The sequence below is a fragment of the Hyla sarda genome, chromosome 1 (genome assembly GCF_029499605.1).
Source record: "Hyla sarda isolate aHylSar1 chromosome 1, aHylSar1.hap1, whole genome shotgun sequence".
Lineage (NCBI taxonomy): Eukaryota > Metazoa > Chordata > Amphibia > Anura > Hylidae > Hyla > Hyla sarda.
This window is the reverse complement of record NC_079189.1, coordinates 73,661,961-73,679,936: the sequence shown is the minus strand read 5'-3', so window position 1 is coordinate 73,679,936 and position 17,976 is coordinate 73,661,961. Positions and strand designations below refer to the sequence as shown.

The following is a 17,976-nucleotide window of genomic DNA, read 5'->3' as shown; positions in this document are numbered from 1 at the left end:
TCCTATGAGTGCCGGGATTTCCATATATGCTTATATACAGTAATTATGGAGTTGAAATAAAGAGAGAGGCACCTATAGGAACCCAAAGAGTTTCAAATTGGAATTAAAGAGGTACGCTGCCCTGTGTCGGAAGCTCCGCTCCCCAGAGTCCGGAAGTTTATTGTTCCGGATGCTGTGTGCGGGCTTCCGTGTTCAGGGCTGCCCCTCGTGACGTCATGCCCGCCCCCTTCGTGACATCACGCCCGCCCCCTCAGCGAAAGTCTATGGGAAGGGGGCGCGATGGCCGTCACGCCCCCTTCCCATAAACTTTCGTTGAGGGGGCGGGCGTGACGTCAGCAAGGGGGCGGGCGTGACACCACGAAGGGGCAGCCCTGAACATGGAAGCTCGCACACAGCGTCCAGAACAATAAACTTCCGGACGCTGGGAAGCGGAGCTTCCGACACAGGGCAGCGGAGTATCCCTTTAAGTCCACTGGGTTCCATACTATCAAATTCAAAGATTTTTTGGCTTTCAGCCCTGGACATTTTAATCAAAAACAGCCACCCCTATCCCCCCGCCAGTCCTTCTTAATAATCATAATACCTGCAAAAAACAACCCTGAGGGATCCTTGTTATGGAATTGGGAAAAATTACTAGACAAAGGATGTTTCAGACAACCTTTTTTAATATTATACATGTATTCCGAGATTCTGACTTTAAGGGGTCGTTTAGTCCTGCCTATGTATTGCTTGGAGCAACTACACTGCAGAACATAAACAACCTCCCTAGAGTTACAAGTAATGAGTTCTGGAATTTTCCATTTGAATGAATTTACAGTAGACTGGATTTCTTTAACTTTTTTGCCCCCCCCCCCCCCCCCCCCCCCCCGTTAACTGGCAGCTGGAACAAGATCCACATTAAAAAAAAAACTTTAGTAGATAACCAGGTCTGAGAAATATCTTGTTTCTTAGGGGGTTTAAAAGTGGGGGCTACAGTGATCCCCAGATTCGGAGCCCGTCGGTAGACGATTTGGGGTTTAGATGGTATTGAATTCCCTATTAACTCATCTTCTTGAATCAGATGACAATGTTTCGAAATTATTTCTTCCACTTTTCGATATTCCCTATTGAATGGAAGAATAATTTTTATTTGTTGACCCATACCATCAGTATTTTTGGCCCTCGATCTAGTCGATTGACCTGATCCAGAGATCTTTCCAGAATATTCAGAGGATATTGTTTTTCCAAGAATTGATGAGTTAGGTGTTTAGCTTCCTCCTGAAAGTATGGATCTAGTGTACAATTGCGTTTAAGTCTTCTGAACTGACCTTTTGGAACATTGATTAACCAATGTTGTAGTAAATTTAAGATTATAATTATTGCAATTGAGTTGAGGGATGCATTTTTCAAGTTCACACTGGGCACCCCCGCCAAATCAAAATAATATTGTCAATGTAGCGTTTCCAGAGCAACAGGTTCGCGCCAAGTATGGGGGTGATGTTGTCTTCCTCCTATGAATGGCATAATTCAGCGCGAACCTGGTGCCCATCGCCGTACCAGTTAACTGTAAATAATAATTACCCTAAAAATAATTGTGCGTAAGGATATACTCTATTGCTGTCATGACATAATTAATCTGTTCCGGTTGAATGTTGCCCTTCCTCAAAAATCTACCCACCGCTGAAATCCCAAGTTTATGCTCTATGACAGTGTATAGTGAACTAACATCTAAAGTGGCTAAAATAAAATCCGATGACCACGTGAACAACCAAATGGTCTTGACCTTAACAATCTTGGAGAGACTTTGTCTATAACCACAACGGGGAATACTCCCAATCCCCAATATTATTGTCCATTTCCGGACTATTGGATTTATCCCTATTTCCGGATTATTGGAATTATCCCTATTGCCGGACTACTGTTTTTATCCATTTTGTTAAAGAACACCCTATCGATAAGGATCTGTCTTTACAAGGGATATTCCATCTCTGCATCATCCTTACAGTTATACCAGATTACCGGACCTACTTTCCAGTGTCTCCATCACAGGGACTCATCTGTGCGGGAATTTCTCATTGGTTGCTATCCATACCACCACTTGAGTATTGAATATTGCTGCAAACCACTGAACCACTGAGAAGCAGGCCGAATCCATCTGACCAGCTGATTGCCAGACACGTGACCACCCACCCGCTACGTCAGACGCCGGGAGCTCGCGGCGGCGGCAGCACTTGCCGGTGCTCCAGCCGTTCTTAGCTAGAGCAGGAAGACCACTGGTACCAGGTCCATCGCAGAGTGGGTGAGTGGCACGTAAGTGCCTGTGTCTTTTTCTCCATATCAGGATTGCCATCGGCACAGCAGGTCTCTCAGCTATAGGTGCTCATTATTCCCTGCATAGAACTTTCAGTTATATCCCTGGGACACTACACAAATTGTCCATTCATCTTTCTTGCAGGACGGACGTTGAAACCCTTATAGGGCAACACTTTCCATTTTTCTTTACAGGTTTAGAATGTTACAGTTGTTGAAATGTATTTAAATACTGTACATTGCCACATTTATTGTTACATTTTTTTCTGTGAGCTACACTCATCTATATAATTCCTAATTTACAAATCTGTTTAACTTTCTGGTACCAGTTGATTTAGAAAAAAAATCAACCCCTTTAATAAGAAAAGAATAGAGCAGCTAGGCTCCAACATGCCGATCAGGTCCTCAACCGTTTAGGCATAAAGTTGCGAGGCCACGACCACCAAACATCTTAGATGGATGGTTCCACCAAAATCAGTGGGTTTGGCCGACATGTCTTATGTATATGGCAAGCTGTCTTGTTTTGAATATATTTCGAATATTTTCAGATGTATTTGAATGGGGTAAATAAACCATGTTAACATATACATCTACATAGATGCTTGTTGTATTTATATATAAATATATAAAGTGGGATGGCAATACAGAAGAAATACAGATATATAAGTATTATAAAATGGTACAGTGACATACCTGATGCCTTCAAAAAATCTTTGACATCTTCCTTAAGGGTTTCAAGTTTAATATCCGGACTGAACAGACTTCCCTATAACAAATTGAAAGATAACTTCATGGAAACCTTTCTGACACACATAGAAGCAGAATAAGCTGACAATATTATTGTATTTAAACTTGCAAAATGTCAGGACAGCTTATAACAAACATTTAAAGGGCACTTGAGCCCCCCAAAAAAGAACTTATAGCTATTTCATAACAGCAAGATGCACATTAATGTTTATCAATAGTCTAAAATAAATTAACAGAGATGTTTTCTGCAAAGCTCCCGAATCCTAATGACAATTCTAATAAATATTTCAATGCTTTGCAAAAGAATTTCTCCAAGAAATATAATGCATCATTGGTGTAAAAAAAAAAAAAAAAAAAACTGTGATTCTCCATCCTTTGGCTGCAGGTTGTGGGGAAAAAAAGACATTCTAAGTCAGTGTTTTGCAACCAGGGTGCCTTCAGCTGTTGCAAAACTGCAACTCCCAGCATGTCCAGACGGCCAACAGCTCTGACCGGTCGGCTCCCCACTGTTTAGCTTGTTATCATTGTAATTCACTAAACCAAACATTAACTGTCACTTTAAAAGAATTACGTGTTTGTACATTTCACTTCTGTGCATTAAAAGGAAAGCACTCAATAACTTTCCTACAGCTCTATCACATCTAATAGGCATAGGAAATGCTGAATCATTAAACAAATAGTGTAATGAAATGGAAATTGGCTAACAAGGTAAGAGATGTCACAGATTAGAGAAATCACCAACGTACGATGAGGGATGTCATTAATGGTTATTTTTAGGTTGAAATTATAGGCATCGTAGGAAAACAACAGAACGGCACAAAAACACTACACAAATAATCATGAAAGAGAGGACTGAACTGCTTATGGAGCTTATTAACCCCTTATTGCAGTTGTTCAATTGCAGAAAAAGTTACTTATTGTTTCTGAAACATAAAATAAATGAACTTGATAAAATATGTGCATAGTCCTACTTCAGCACACAGCACATGGTTGAGGAAGTCCTCAAATTCTGCCTTTCTGACATAGGCAGAGAGATTTCCCATGTAGTGACATGCTTCAATGGGCCTGGCTGTCTGGCTAGGCCAGTGTTTGCCAACCAGGGTGCCTCAAGATGATGCAAAAGTAGAACTCCCACCATGCCGGGACAGTCAAAGGCTGTCCAGGCATGCTGGGAGTTGTAGTTTTGCAACACCTGGAGGCACCCTGGTTGGGAAACACTGGGCTAGGCTGTGGCATCACTTTAGAAGCCGGTTCTCCGCGAACTGACAAAAGGCCCTGCTCACAAGATCATTTGGAGCTTTTGCCAGGAGTACTCCTTTAAAGGTCTAGTTAGCTTAGTCGTACATTTTTAATAAACGTTTCAAACTTTAGATACTGTTGGTTAGCTGTTAGGGTAAGAAGACACATGGTATCTTTCACATATACAGTCATGGCCGTAAAAGTTGGCACCCCTGAAATTTTTCAAGAAAATGAAGTATTTCTCACAGAAGAGGATTGCAGTAACACATGTTTTGCTATACACATGTTTATTCCCTTTGTGTGTATTGGAACTAAACAAAAAAAGGGAGGAAAAAAAGCAAATAGGACATAATAATATCACACCAAACTCCAAAAATGGGCTGACAAAATTATTGGCCCCCCTAACTTAATATTTGTTTGCACACCCTTTGGAAAAAATTACTGAAATCAGTCGCTTCCTATAATCATCAATAAGCTTCTTACACCTCTCAGCCAGAATGTTGGACCACTCTTCCTTTGCAAACTGCTCAAGGTCTCTCTTATTGGAAGGGTGCCTTGTCCCAACAGCAATTTTAAGATCTCTCCACAGGTGTTCAATAATATTTAGATCTGGACTCATTGCTGCCACTTCAGAACTCTCCAGTGCTTTGTTGCCATCCATTTCTGGGTGCTTTCTGACGTATGTTTGGGGTCATTGTCCTGCTGGAAGACCCAAGATCTCGGACGCAAACCCAGCTTTCTGGCACTGGGCTGTACAGTGCGACCCAAAATCCGTTGGTAATCCTCCAATTTCATGATACCTTGCACACATTCAAGGCACCCAGTGCCAGAGGCAGGAAAACAACCCCAAAACAACATTGAGCCTCCACCATATTTCACTGTAGGTACTGTGTTCTTTTCTTTGTAGGCCTCATTCCATTTTCGGTAAACAGTAGAATGAGATGCTTTACCAAAAAGCTCTATCTTGGTCTCATCTGTCCACAAGACGTTTTCCCAGAAGGATTTTGGTTTACTCAAGTTCATTTTAGAAAAATGTAGGCTTGCTTTTTTATGTCTCTGTGTCAGCAGTGGGTTCCTCCTGGGTCTCCTGCAATAGCGTTTCATTTCATTTAAATGTCTATGGATAGTTTACGCTGACACTGATGCTCCCTGAGCCTGCAGGACTGCTTGAATATCTTTGGAACTTGTTTGGGGCTGCTTATCCACCATCCAGACTATCATGTGTTGACACCTTTCATCAATTTTTCTCTTCCGTCCACGTCCAGGGAGATTAGCTACAGTGCCATGGGTTGCAAACTTCTTGATAATGTTGTACGCTGTGGACAAAGGCAAATCTAGATCTCTGGAGATGGACTTGTAACCTTGAGATTGTTGATATGTTTCCACAATTCTGGTTCTCAAGTCCTCAGACAGTTCTCTTCTCCTCTTTCTGTTGTGCATGCATAGTGTGGCACACACAGACACACAATGCAAAGACTAAGTGAACTTCTCTCCTTTTTATCTGCTTTCAGGTGTGATTTTTATATTGCCCACACCTGTTACTTGCCCCAGGTGAGTTTAAAGGAGCATCACATGCTTGAAACAATCTTATTTTTCCACAATTTTGAAAGGGTGCCAATAATAATGTAGTCCACACCATTTTTGGAGTTTGGTGTGACATTATGTCCAATTTGCTTTTTTTTTCCCCTCCCTTTCTTGGTTTAGTTCCAAAACACACAAAGGGAATAAACATGTGTATAGCAAAACAAGTGTTACTGCAATCCTTTTCTATGAGAAATACTTCATTTTCTTGAAAAATATCAGGGGTGCCAACATTTATGGCCATGACTGTCTGTATGTGCTTCCATAACCTAGAACAATGCTTTTATTTTCTTATTGTTGCTCTTTGTATGATAGTCAGCTGGAAGCTGAGCCTTTTTTCCAGACTTCACACCTGTGCACAATTTATAAGCACACAGCAGGAACCAGTCTCAGCTTCCAGCTGACTGTCAATCAGGCAGGGACAGGGATGGAAGGGGGAGCAGAAAGCATACAAGCCATTCAGCACTTCAGTATACCTTCATCACTTCAGAGTCTTGGGAACGCCTCTTGGTACCAAAGGAAAAAGAAATTCGATTTGGCTCAAAATTTCCTATTGGAAATTTTGAGTGAACTTTACTGTATGCATGGGTCCTTATAAATCTTTCAAGATACCGACAAAACTTAAACCATCATCACTGCACCAATCCTTAAATTAAGTGTTATGTTTACATGGCTTGGATACACTAAAGATTTTCTGTTCCATGGATTTGTAGAGAGAAAGTACACAGCTATTATAGAAACAAAGTGGTTAGGATTTGTTATTGTGGAACAATTCAGCACAGAAATTGACCTGCAGTGTGAGTTCTGACTCAAAATACACCAAAAACTGAAATGTGCTGTATTATGTTATTATGGCATGTATGTCAGTTTCATAGAAAAGTCACACATTTTTGCTCAAGCCTCATTTAATATAGTTTATAGCAAAACTTTTAGCTGATGTCTACGCGAGTGCATAGTTGGTGTATTAGTATTTGTTGTAAGGCAAGATTCAGACTAAGGAATTTCTGAGCCTTATTCTGTCCCATTGCTGGCAATCCAGAGAAAAGGATGTGGGGGCTTAAGAATCAATAAGCAATTAGGAGCCCTACTAAATGTGAAATGCAGTCAATTGGATTACGCTGCACAGAGCACACTATGCAGGGATGTGGAAATTGTATCGGGCAAGCAGGGCTAAATGCCTGAGGAATTCACCTATAACGGGGCAATCATTCTCGCCCCATCACTAAACTCCTAGAGACTGCAGCTGTATGCTGCAGCCTATAGTGAGTCGCGCAGGACTTCAGCGTCCTGGCGTAGGTGCGTGCGATGAAGTCACTCATCGCGCGCACCTCAGTCAGGACCGAGGATGTGGTGCAGCAACATAACCGCCAACCCCCTGAGCCTGCCAGAGCGCACATGGTGATGGAGGAAAGGTAAAAGCAGGGGGACGGAGGACAGGTAAAAGCAGGGGGAGGGGGTTTGGTGAATCAGCGAATGATGTGGCAAAGGAGGGGAGGGTGTAATATAATGGCACAGGGGGGCTGAAATATAATGGCATGGGGGGGCTGAAATATAATGGCACGGGGGGCTGAAATATAATGGCACAGGGGAGGCTGAAATATAATGGCACAGGGGGGCTGAAATATAATGGCACGGGGGGGGCTGAAATATAATGGCACAGGGAGCATCAGAGAAGGGGGAATATAATGGAACAGGGGAATGATATGGCACAGGGTGTGATAAAGGGGGGAATGAACTGGCAAAGGATGGTAGCAGCTTTTTAAATGCTGATACTGGTACTACGTTGTGCATTGTCGACTCGCAACGCGATGCATACAATTGGCAGGATAGCAAGGAGCGTGTCATCAAACTATGTAAGGGCGTCACCATGAAAAGTTTGGAAAGCGCTGACTCAGGGAGCATAATTGTTTTAAATGGGAGCCCTACCTGCGTACCTGATGGGGGTCATATCTATCTGGGGCCTGTCTACCTACTGGGGGAGCTCTACCTAATAGGGGTCATTTCTATCTGGGGCTCTGTCTGGGAGCCCTACCTTTTTACCAACTGGGGGGACATATATATCTGGGGCCCAATTTACATACTAGGGGAGCCCTTCATGCCTGCCTACGTGATGAGGGGACGTACCTACATGGTAAAGCGACATACCTACCTGAAGGGGGGACTAACTATTTAATGGGGCGGACCTATCAGGGGCCCTATCCACCTAATCGGGTCACATACTGTTCTACCTATTAAGTTTCTATTAATAAAGACCTTATTTACAGACTATTTTGGTTGAAATTATTTTATGTACCAGGACAAGTGGATCTTCATGAGGGACAAGTAGATTGTGTTCCGGTTTAGTCCCTTGGACAAGTAGTCCTGCTATGGAATATTACCCGCCACTAAAATTCTGCCACAGAAAGAACGATCTTGCTCATTCTTTGGAGGAATCCTTGCAGAACAGATCACCCTCTATGGGGATGGCAATGTCTGCATGGTCCTAGCACCTACTGATTCTGTTTTGGTGCTGGCCACCCCCAAAATCTCCGTCTGGACCCAGCCTAACTGGCCAGCCACTACTGTACTAGATTTATTAAGGCACCTCTTAATAGATTTATTGCACTTAACTCTCATGTCTTTTCCCTTAAAGTGTACATCTCGAGATTATCCGGCCGCAGACTATTGTGATCTGGATACATATTTGGGACTAGGGATCGACAGATTATCGGTTTGGCCGATATTATGGGCCGATAATCCGATAATGATAATGATACCTTGCCGATAATCCAATAATGATAAAAGCCCCCCGTCCCCACTGCGCCGCACCGCACCCCCCACCACCGCACCGGCCGCTGCACCATTGCCTTCCCCATCCCCGGTTTTATAATTACCTGTTCTCGGGGCCCGGGGTCCTGCGCCATCCTGTGTTATGCTGTACGCAGCGCAATGACGAGTGACGTCCTCAACGCGACGTCACCGTCAGTGCGCACAGTGACAGCTCAGGACGAAGGGCCCGGAGCCAGAAGTAGCGTGGGCCCAGGGAACAGGTAATTATAAAACCGGGGATGGGGGAGGCAATGAGGCAGTGGCACGGTGCGGGGGACGGTGGTGGTGATAGGACTCAGGACCCCAGGGCAGGCTGGGGGAGAGAAGCGGGTGGCGGCGGTCTCTGGCACCGCAAAAGCCGCTGCAGTTATCATTGATTATGAGGCAAGAAATTATACTGAACTTTCAAGTTCTATCCATTCTTGATACATTTTACAGAAAATCTTTAAAATCATTTGGTCTCGAGGCTACAAACTCGTACATGTGGCTGCAACGTTGCATACCTACCAGTAAAAAATAACATAGCTTTAGTAAAGCGGTCAGAGGTGTGCCATAAACCGCGTTCGAGGGCACGCCTATAGAGAGCATACCCTGTGGATAAATAAATAAATGAATGAATAAATAAGAGAGGGTTGGGCGGGTTTCAAAAACATCACGTACGCTCTGCCCTAAGGAACAAGGGAGCATTATATACACATCCTTCCCCGCCCTAACTCCTATAACCCCGCCTAGAGGTGGAGGGGGTGATGGATACTCATGCCCCTTGCACAAATACAGCCCTTTAAGGCTTAATACTTGTACTCGGGGCTACAAACTCGTACATGTGGCTGCAATGTTGCATACCTACCTGTAAGAAATAACATAACATTTAGTAAAGCGGACAGAGGTGTGCCATAAACCGGGCTCGAGGGCACGCCTATAGAGGGCAAAAGTCAACCTAATAGAAAGAACAATTACAAATTATTGTAATTATACCTCACACACTAGCCACCCCAACCCTCATGTCCCCTAGGCTTAACTATATTTCGTGAGACATTATTGCAGCTGCCAACTGGTAACCACATGAGCTGATACCTGTTAATGAGAAGCTGTGGTAGTGACGCCCATACTGAATATACTGAATCAATGCCAAACCAGGTTGACCTCCTAGCTACTGTATATATTTGCCAACTTACCTATGTCAATTCGGCAAGGAGGGAACTGTTCTATGCTTGCCAGGCATAAACATAATGCTATCCCAGGTCCCAGCTATTAACCCCTTAAGGATCCAGCCAATTTTCACTGTAGGACCTGGCCATTTTTTGCACATCTGACCACTGTCACTTTAACCCCTTAACGACGAAGGAAGTAAATGTACGTCCTGATGATGCGGTACTTAACGCACCAGGACGTACATTTACATCCTAAGCATAACCGCAGGCATCGGAGCGATGCCCAGATCATGCACGGCAGGTCCCGCCTTCCCGCAGACCAGAGCAGAAGATGACCGATAACCCTGATCAGTGCTATGTCCTATACATAGCACTGAACAGGATTATCAATCGAGTGATTGCTTTAAATAGTCCCCTATGGGGACTATTAAAGTGTAAAAATAAAAGTAAAAAAAGAAAGTAAAAAAAAGAAAGTAAAAAAAATTTTGAAAAACCCCCTCCCCCAATTAAAACTTAAATTGCCCCATTTTCCCTATTTCACCCCCAAAAAGTGTTAAAAAAATAAATATCTGCATAAATATCTGAACTATTAAAATAAAATGTTAATGATACCGTACGGTGAACGGGGTGAACGTAAAAAAAAAAAAGTCCAAAATAGCTGCTTTTTTTTATAACATTTTATTTCCCAAAAAATTTATAAAAAATGTATTAAAAATGTTATATAAGCAAATATGGTATCAATAAAAAGTATGGATCACGGCGCAAAAAATGAGCCCTCATACCACCACTTATACGGAAAAATGAAAAAGTTATAGGTCTTCAAAATAGGGGGATATTAAACGTACTAATTTGGTTAAAAAGTTTGTGATTTTTTTTAAGCGCAACAGTAATAGAAAAGTATGTTATCATGGGTATCATTTTAATCGTATTGACCCAAAGAATAAAGAACACGTCACTTTTACCATAAATTGTACGGCGTGAAAACGAAACCTTCCAAAATTAGCAAAATTGCGGTTTTCTTTTTAATTTCCCCACACAAATAGTAATTTTTTGGTTGCGCCATACATTTTATGGTAAAGTGAGTGATGGCATTACAACGGACATCTGGTCGCGCAGAAGGTGAGGAAGAAAAAATGAAAACGTAAAAATAAAATTTTCTGCGTCCTTAAGGCCCAAATGGGCTGCGTCCTTAAGGGGTTAAGCATTAATAACTCTGGGATGCTTTTACTTTTCATTCTGATTCGTGACATATTCTACTTTATGTTAGTGGTAAAATTTTGTCGATACTTGCATAATTTCTTAGTAAAAAATTCCAAAATTTGAAAATTTTGCATTTTTTTTTACTTTGAAGATCTCTGCTTAAAAAGAAAATGGACATCCCAAATAAATTGTATATTGATTCACACATACAATATGTCTACTTTATGTTTGCATCATAAAGTTGACATGTTTTTACTTTTGGAGGACATCAGAGGGCTTCAAAGTATAGCAGAAATTTTCCAATGTTTCACAAAATTTTCAAAATCGAAATTTTTCAGGGACCAGTTCAGTTTTGAAGTTGATTTGAAGGGCCTTCTTATTAGAAATACCCCATAAATGACCCCATAATAAAAACTGCACCCCTCAAAGTATTCAAAATGCCATTCAAAAGGTTTGTTAACCCTTTAGGTGTTTCACAGGAATAGCAGCAAATTAAAAGGAGAAAATTAAAAATCTTCATTTTTTACACTGGCATGTTCTTGTAGACCCAATTTTTGAATTTTTACAAGGGGTAAAAGGAGAGAAATCTTCCTAAAATGTGTAACCCAATTTCTCTCGAGTAAGGAAATACCTCATATGTGTATGTCAAGAGTTAGGCGGGCGCAGAAGGGGGCTCAGAAGGGAAGGAGCGACAATGGGATTTTGGAGAGTGAGTTTTTCTGAAATGGTTTTTGGGGGCATGTCACATTTAAGAAGCCCCTATGGTGCTAGAACAGCAAAAAAAAAAAAAAAAACATGACATTATATTTTGGACACTACACCCCTCAAGGAACGTAACAAGGGGTACAGTGAGCCTAAACACCCCACAGGTGTTTGACGATTTTTCGTTAAAGTTGGATGTGTAAATGATTTTATTAATTTTTTCACTAAAATGCTAGTTTTCCCTCAAATAATTTTTTTTTTGCAAGGGATAATAGGACAAAATGCCCCCCAAAATTTGTAACCCCATCTCTTCTGAGTATGGAAATACCCCATGTGTGGATGTCAAGTGTTCTGCTGGCACAATACAATGCTCAGAAGAGAAGGAGCGCCATTGAGATTTTGGGAAAAAAAATATTTGAAATGGAAGTCAGGGGCCATGTGCGTTTACAATGTCCCCAGTGCTGCCAGAACAGCAGACCCCCCCCCCCCCCCACATGTGATCCTATTTTGGAAACTACACCCCTCACAGAATTTAATAAGGGGTGCAGTGAGTATTTACACCCCACTGGCGTTTGACAGATCTTTGTAAAAGTGGGCTGTGCAAATAAAAAATTAAATTTTTCATTTTCACGGACCACTGTTCCAAAAATCTGTCAGACACCTGTGGGGGAAAAATGCTCACTGTACCCCTTATTACATTACGTGAGGGGTGTAATGGGGTCACATTGTTCTGGCACTATGGGGGCTTTGTAAACATACGTGTGTGGCCTTCAATTCCAGACAAATTTTCTCTTCAAAAGCCCAATGGGGCTCCTTCTCTTCTGAGCATTGTAGTTCGCCCGCAGAGCACTTTACATCCACATATGGGGTATGTTCTTACTCAGAAGAAATGGGGTTACAAATTTTGGGGGGCTTTTTTCCTATTTTCCCTTGTGATGTCATTAAACATCTGTGGGGTGTTAAGGCTCACTATACCCCTTGTTACGTTCTGTGAGGGGTGTAGTTTCCAAAATGGGGTTACATGTGGGTATTTCTTTTTTTGCGTTTATGTCAGAACCGCTGTAAAATCAGCCACCCCTGTGCAAATCACCAATTTAGGCCTCATATGTACATAGTGCACTCTCACTTCTGAGCCTTGTTGTCCGCCCGCAGAGCATTTTACGCCCATATATGGAGTATTTCCGTACTCAGGAGAAATTGCGTTACAAATTTTGGGGTCTTTTTTTCCTTTTAACGCTTGTGAAAATAAAAAGTATGGGGCAACACCAGCATGTTAGTGTAAAAATTTAAATTTTTTTACACTAACAAGCTGGTGTAGCCCACAACGCTTCCTTATCATAATGGGTAAAAGGAGAAAAAGCCCTCCAAAATTTGTAGTGCAATTTCTCCCGAGTACGGAAATACCCCATATGTGGCCCTAAACTGTTTCCTTGAAATACAACAGGGCTCTGAGAGGAGAGAGCTCCATGCACATTTGAGGACTAAGGATTGCATAGGGGTGGACATAGGGGTATTCTATGCCAGCGATTCCAAAACAGGGTGCCTCCAGCTGTTGCTAAACTCCCAGCATGCCTGGACAGTCAGTGGCTGTCCAGAAATGCTTGGAGTTGTTGTTTTGCAACAGCTGGAGGCTCCGTTTTGGAAACACTGCCATACAATAAGTTTTTCATTTTTATTGGGGGGGGGGAGACAGTGTAAGGGGGGGTATATGTAGTGTTTTACCCTTTATTATGTGTTAGTGTAGTGTAGTGTTTTTAGGGTACATTCGCACTGGCGCAGCTAAAACTTCAAGCAGGAAACTTACTGTAAACCTGCCCGTGTGAATGTACCCTGTACATTCACATGTGGGGCAAACCTCCAGCTGTTTTAAAATTACAACTCCCAGCATGTACTGACAAACCGAGCATGCTGTGAGTTGTACTTTTGCAACAGCTGGAGGCACACTGGTTGGAAAACCTTCAGTTAGGTTCTGTTACCTAACTCAGTATTTTTCAACCAGTGTGTCTCCAGCTGTTGCAAAACTACAACTCCCAGCATGTACTGAGCTGGAGGTACGCAACTACAACTCCCAGCATGTACTGAGCTGGAGGTACGCAACTACAACTCCCAGCATGCCGAGACAGCTGTTTGCTGTTTGGGCATGCTGGGTTTTGCAGTTTTGCAATATCTGGAGGGCTACAGTTTAGAGTCCACTGCACAGTGATCTCCAAACTGTGGCCCTCCAGATGTTGAAAAACTACAAATCCCAGCATGCACAGACAGCAAACTGCTGTGTGGGCATGCTAGGAGTTGTAGTTTTGCAAGATCTAGAGGGCTACAGTTTGGAGATCACTGTGCAGTGGTCTCTAAATTGTAGACCTCCAGCTGTTGCAAAACTACAACTCCCAGCATGCCCAAACAGCTGTCTGGGCATGCTGGTAGTTGTAGTTCTAAACACCAAAAAATAAAGGCCGAAAAGAATGGTCATGACAAATATAAATGTTTATTACAAAAAATTCTTTAAAACATTCAACTTTTTAAAAAATTACATGAATGGATGGTTGTACATACAGAAAAGAGAGATGAGGATATCGTATATAGCACCTGGCAATAATAAACAACCTATTTGGTACTAGGTAATGAACTAAGACACAGGCACAACTAAGTGATGTGTCTGGTGGCAAAAGAAAAGGAGCAGAAAATGACTCAATTAATAATCTGTACAAAATGATACGGATGACGGCTGGAAAACAGTAAAGTCAACGGAGAAAGTAGAAAGACCGGCCAAACCATATACCCTTCCTACAATACCTCACCTCACCCCGAACGCGTTTTCGCTAAGGCTTTGTCAAGGGGCGCGAAAACGCTAGTCATGACCGTATGTATTAACAAGTGACAGCCATGTCCCAAACAAACGCAAAACCCTAATCGCCTATTGTGACAACAACGCCAATTTGCCAGCCTAATGACAGAAATAGACTTGCGAATTATGAGACTAAACTATAACAACAGCCTAATGTTGATAACTGAATGCATCGCTTATTCCCTGTAGTATCAACTGCATTGTAACAGTGTCATAGTAAACCATATGTGTAGAAAGATACCACAGCACAGGCATGTCTGACATATCTGCTATTGCGGGCGTATGCAAGGAAGGCATGCTATGTATAAACTAGGCTGTGGTAACAACGTACGTGGTATATCTGCTGTAGTAACAGTATGCTGCTTACCTCCCAAGCTTAAACCACAAGGATGCATCCCACCAAAATACATCCCAAACCATGAGACTATGACCACCTATGTGTCAAGAGGTTATTGCTATGAAGTCGTGTCACTAACAATAACTGTTAAACTCCCACCTGACTGCGAATCAGGTACCGTAGGAATACAAGCACCAATATTGTCGAGGTATTATTGCTCTGAAGACATGTCAATAATAACAATTGAGCCAATCGCGTCCCACCTGAAGACTTGTCAGGTACTCGGTCAAAAAATGGAGGCCCTTAGCACACTTTTTGATCAAAATTGATAGTGTCACCCAGTCAGAGGCCATATGCCCAGCAGAGGTGAGTGAAATGAGTGTTAGGGTCCCATCCGAAATGAGGCCATATCTGCATGGTGGATAGGGGACATGTTCTGATCAAAAAATGTGCTAAGAGCCTCCATTTTTTTTTTTACCAAGAGTGCTGCTGCAACCTTCTTTTTTTGTATACTCTGCATTTGCCACAGCAGCGTGCACCCGTGTATAAGGTAGGTTGTTCTGGCTATGTTTCTTTTTGTTTTTGCTGTGCACTGTAGAGATAAACCCACCTATATGTTGAGGTATTATTGCTCTTAAAAGTGTCCATAACAATAGTTTTGAAAATCGCTTCTCACATGAAGACGTGTCAGGTACTGTGGGGATAAACCACCCATATGTTGAGGTATTACTGCTCTGAAAACGTGTCAGTAACTATAATTATGAAAATCGCTTCTCACCTGACAACGTGTCAGGTACTGTGAGGAATGCCACTTGTGTTGAATTACTAAAAAGACCACTATGAGAGCATGTGCATGACTATTATGAGCGTGTGTGAAAGACTACCATGAGCGTAAATACCTTAGTTGACTACTATGAGAGCCTATACATGAATTGACTACTAACAGATCGTATACATGAAATGACTACTAAGAGAGTGTATGCCCGCAGTGACAACTATGAGAGCGTAAACATAAATTGAATACTATGAAAGCGTAAACATAAAGTGACTATTATGAGAGCGTATACATGAACTGACTTATGAGAGCGTATATATGAAGTGACAACTATGAGAGCGTAAGAATGACAGCGTATACATGAAATTACTACGAGGAGAGTGTATGCATGAAGCGACTACTATGAGGGCGTAACATGAAGTGAATACTATGAGAGCGTAAACACTATGCATGAGAGCGTGTACATAAAGTGATTATTATGAGGGTGTATACATGAAGTGACTATTATGAGAGTGTGTATAAGAAGTGACACATATGAGACCGTGAGAATGACTACTATGGGCGCATATACATGATATTACTGCTATGAGAGGGTATATCTGAAATAGCTACAATGAGGGCGTATACATAAAGTGACTACTATGAGAGCGTATGAAATGCCTACTATGAGATTGTATAAATACAGTGACTACTCTGAGAGCGTCTACATGAACTGACTGCTATGAGAGCATATACATGAACTACTATGTGTGTGTACATGCAATGACTATTATGAGAGTGTAAAATATGACTACAATGAGAGCATATACATGAAGTGACAACTAAGAGAGCGTAAGCTAGACTACTATGAGAAAGTAACATGAAGTGACCACTAATGGGAGCGTAAGAATGACTACTATGAGAGTGTATACCTGAAATGATTATGAGAGCGTAAGAATGACTATTATGGAAGCGTATGCATGAGACGACTACTATGATAGCGTATCCGCGAAGTGACAACTGTGAGAGCATAAAAATGACTTATTATAAGAGTGAATACATGAAGTGACCACTACGAGAGTGTAAGAATTGCTACTATGCGTATACCTGCAATGACTGCCATAAGAGAAAATACCTGAAGTGACTACTATGAAAGCATATACATGACATGACTATTCTGAGGGCGTAAAAATGACTACTGCTGGTTATGTATACTAGATTTATAGGGACAGAACATTGCTGTTTATGTATACTAGATTTATAGGGACAGAAGGTTGATCCAGGGATTTATTCTGACTGCCATATTGGAGTCGGGAAGGAATTTTTACCTCTAGTATGAGGGTTTTTTGCCTTCCTCTGGATCAACTCAACTCAATAGGGACTTATTAGGGTTATAGGTTGAACTTGATGGACTCTGGTCTTTTTTCAACCTTATGAACTATGTTATGAACTATGTTACTATGAGCCTATACATGAAATTATTGTTATGAGAAAGTGCTCTTGACGTGACTACTACGAGAGCGTATAAAATGAAATAAAGCTATGAGCATCTGTGATCTATAATGCTATGAGCGTACCTACTATATAATGCCATGAGCATGCGTAATATATTATATATACAGTCATGGCCGTAAATGTTGGCACCCCTGACATTTTTCAAGAAAATTAAGTATTTCTCGAAAAAGATTGCAGTAACACATGTTTTGCTATACACATGTTTATTCCCTTTGTGTGTATTGGAACTAAATCACAAAAGGGAGGGAAAAAAGCAAATAACTTAATATATTTACTTGCACACCCATAGGAAAAAATTACAGAAATTAGTGGCTTCCTATAACCATCAATAAGCTTCTTACACCTCTCAGCCGGAATGTTGTCCCACTCTTCCTTTACAAACTGCTCCAGGTCTCTCTTATTGGAAGGGCGCCTTTTCCCAACAGCAATTTTAAGATCTCTCCACAGGTTTTCAATGGGATTTAGATCTTGACTCATTGTTGGCCACTTCAGAACTCTCCAGCGCTTTTTTGCCATCCATTTCAGGGTGCTTTCTGACGTATGTTTGGTGTCATTGTCCTGCTGGAAGACCCAAAATCTCAGACGCAAACCCAGCTTCCTGACACTGGGCTGTGCAGTGCAACCCAAAATCCGTTGGTAATCCTCAGATTTTATGATGCCTTGCACACATTCAAGGCACCCAGTGCCAGAGGCAGGAAAACAACCTTAAAACATCATTGAACTTCCACCATATTTCACTGTAGGTACTGTGTTCTTTTCTTTGTAGGCCCATTCCGTTTTTGGTAAACAGTAGAATGATGTGCCTTAACAA

At 41.8% G+C, this 17,976-nt stretch overlaps 1 protein-coding gene across 5 annotated transcripts in view; it reads right to left on the bottom strand.

The window, feature by feature from the left end:
• Positions 1 to 17,976, bottom strand: part of TBC1D19 (TBC1 domain family member 19) — a 154,082-nt gene that overhangs the window by 123,887 nt on the left and 12,219 nt on the right. For 3 of the 5 annotated variants that reach the window (XM_056556005.1, XM_056556023.1, XM_056556014.1), the window contains exons 2-3: positions 9,172 to 9,255; positions 2,983 to 3,055 (exon numbers count right to left, since the gene is read on the bottom strand). In XM_056556005.1, coding sequence (XP_056411980.1) covers positions 2,983 to 3,055; positions 9,172 to 9,255 — 157 coding nt within the window. The remainder of the gene's footprint in view (positions 1 to 2,982; positions 3,056 to 9,171; positions 9,256 to 17,976) is intronic. The other 2 variants (XM_056556032.1, XM_056556038.1) reach the window with 1 other exon arrangement.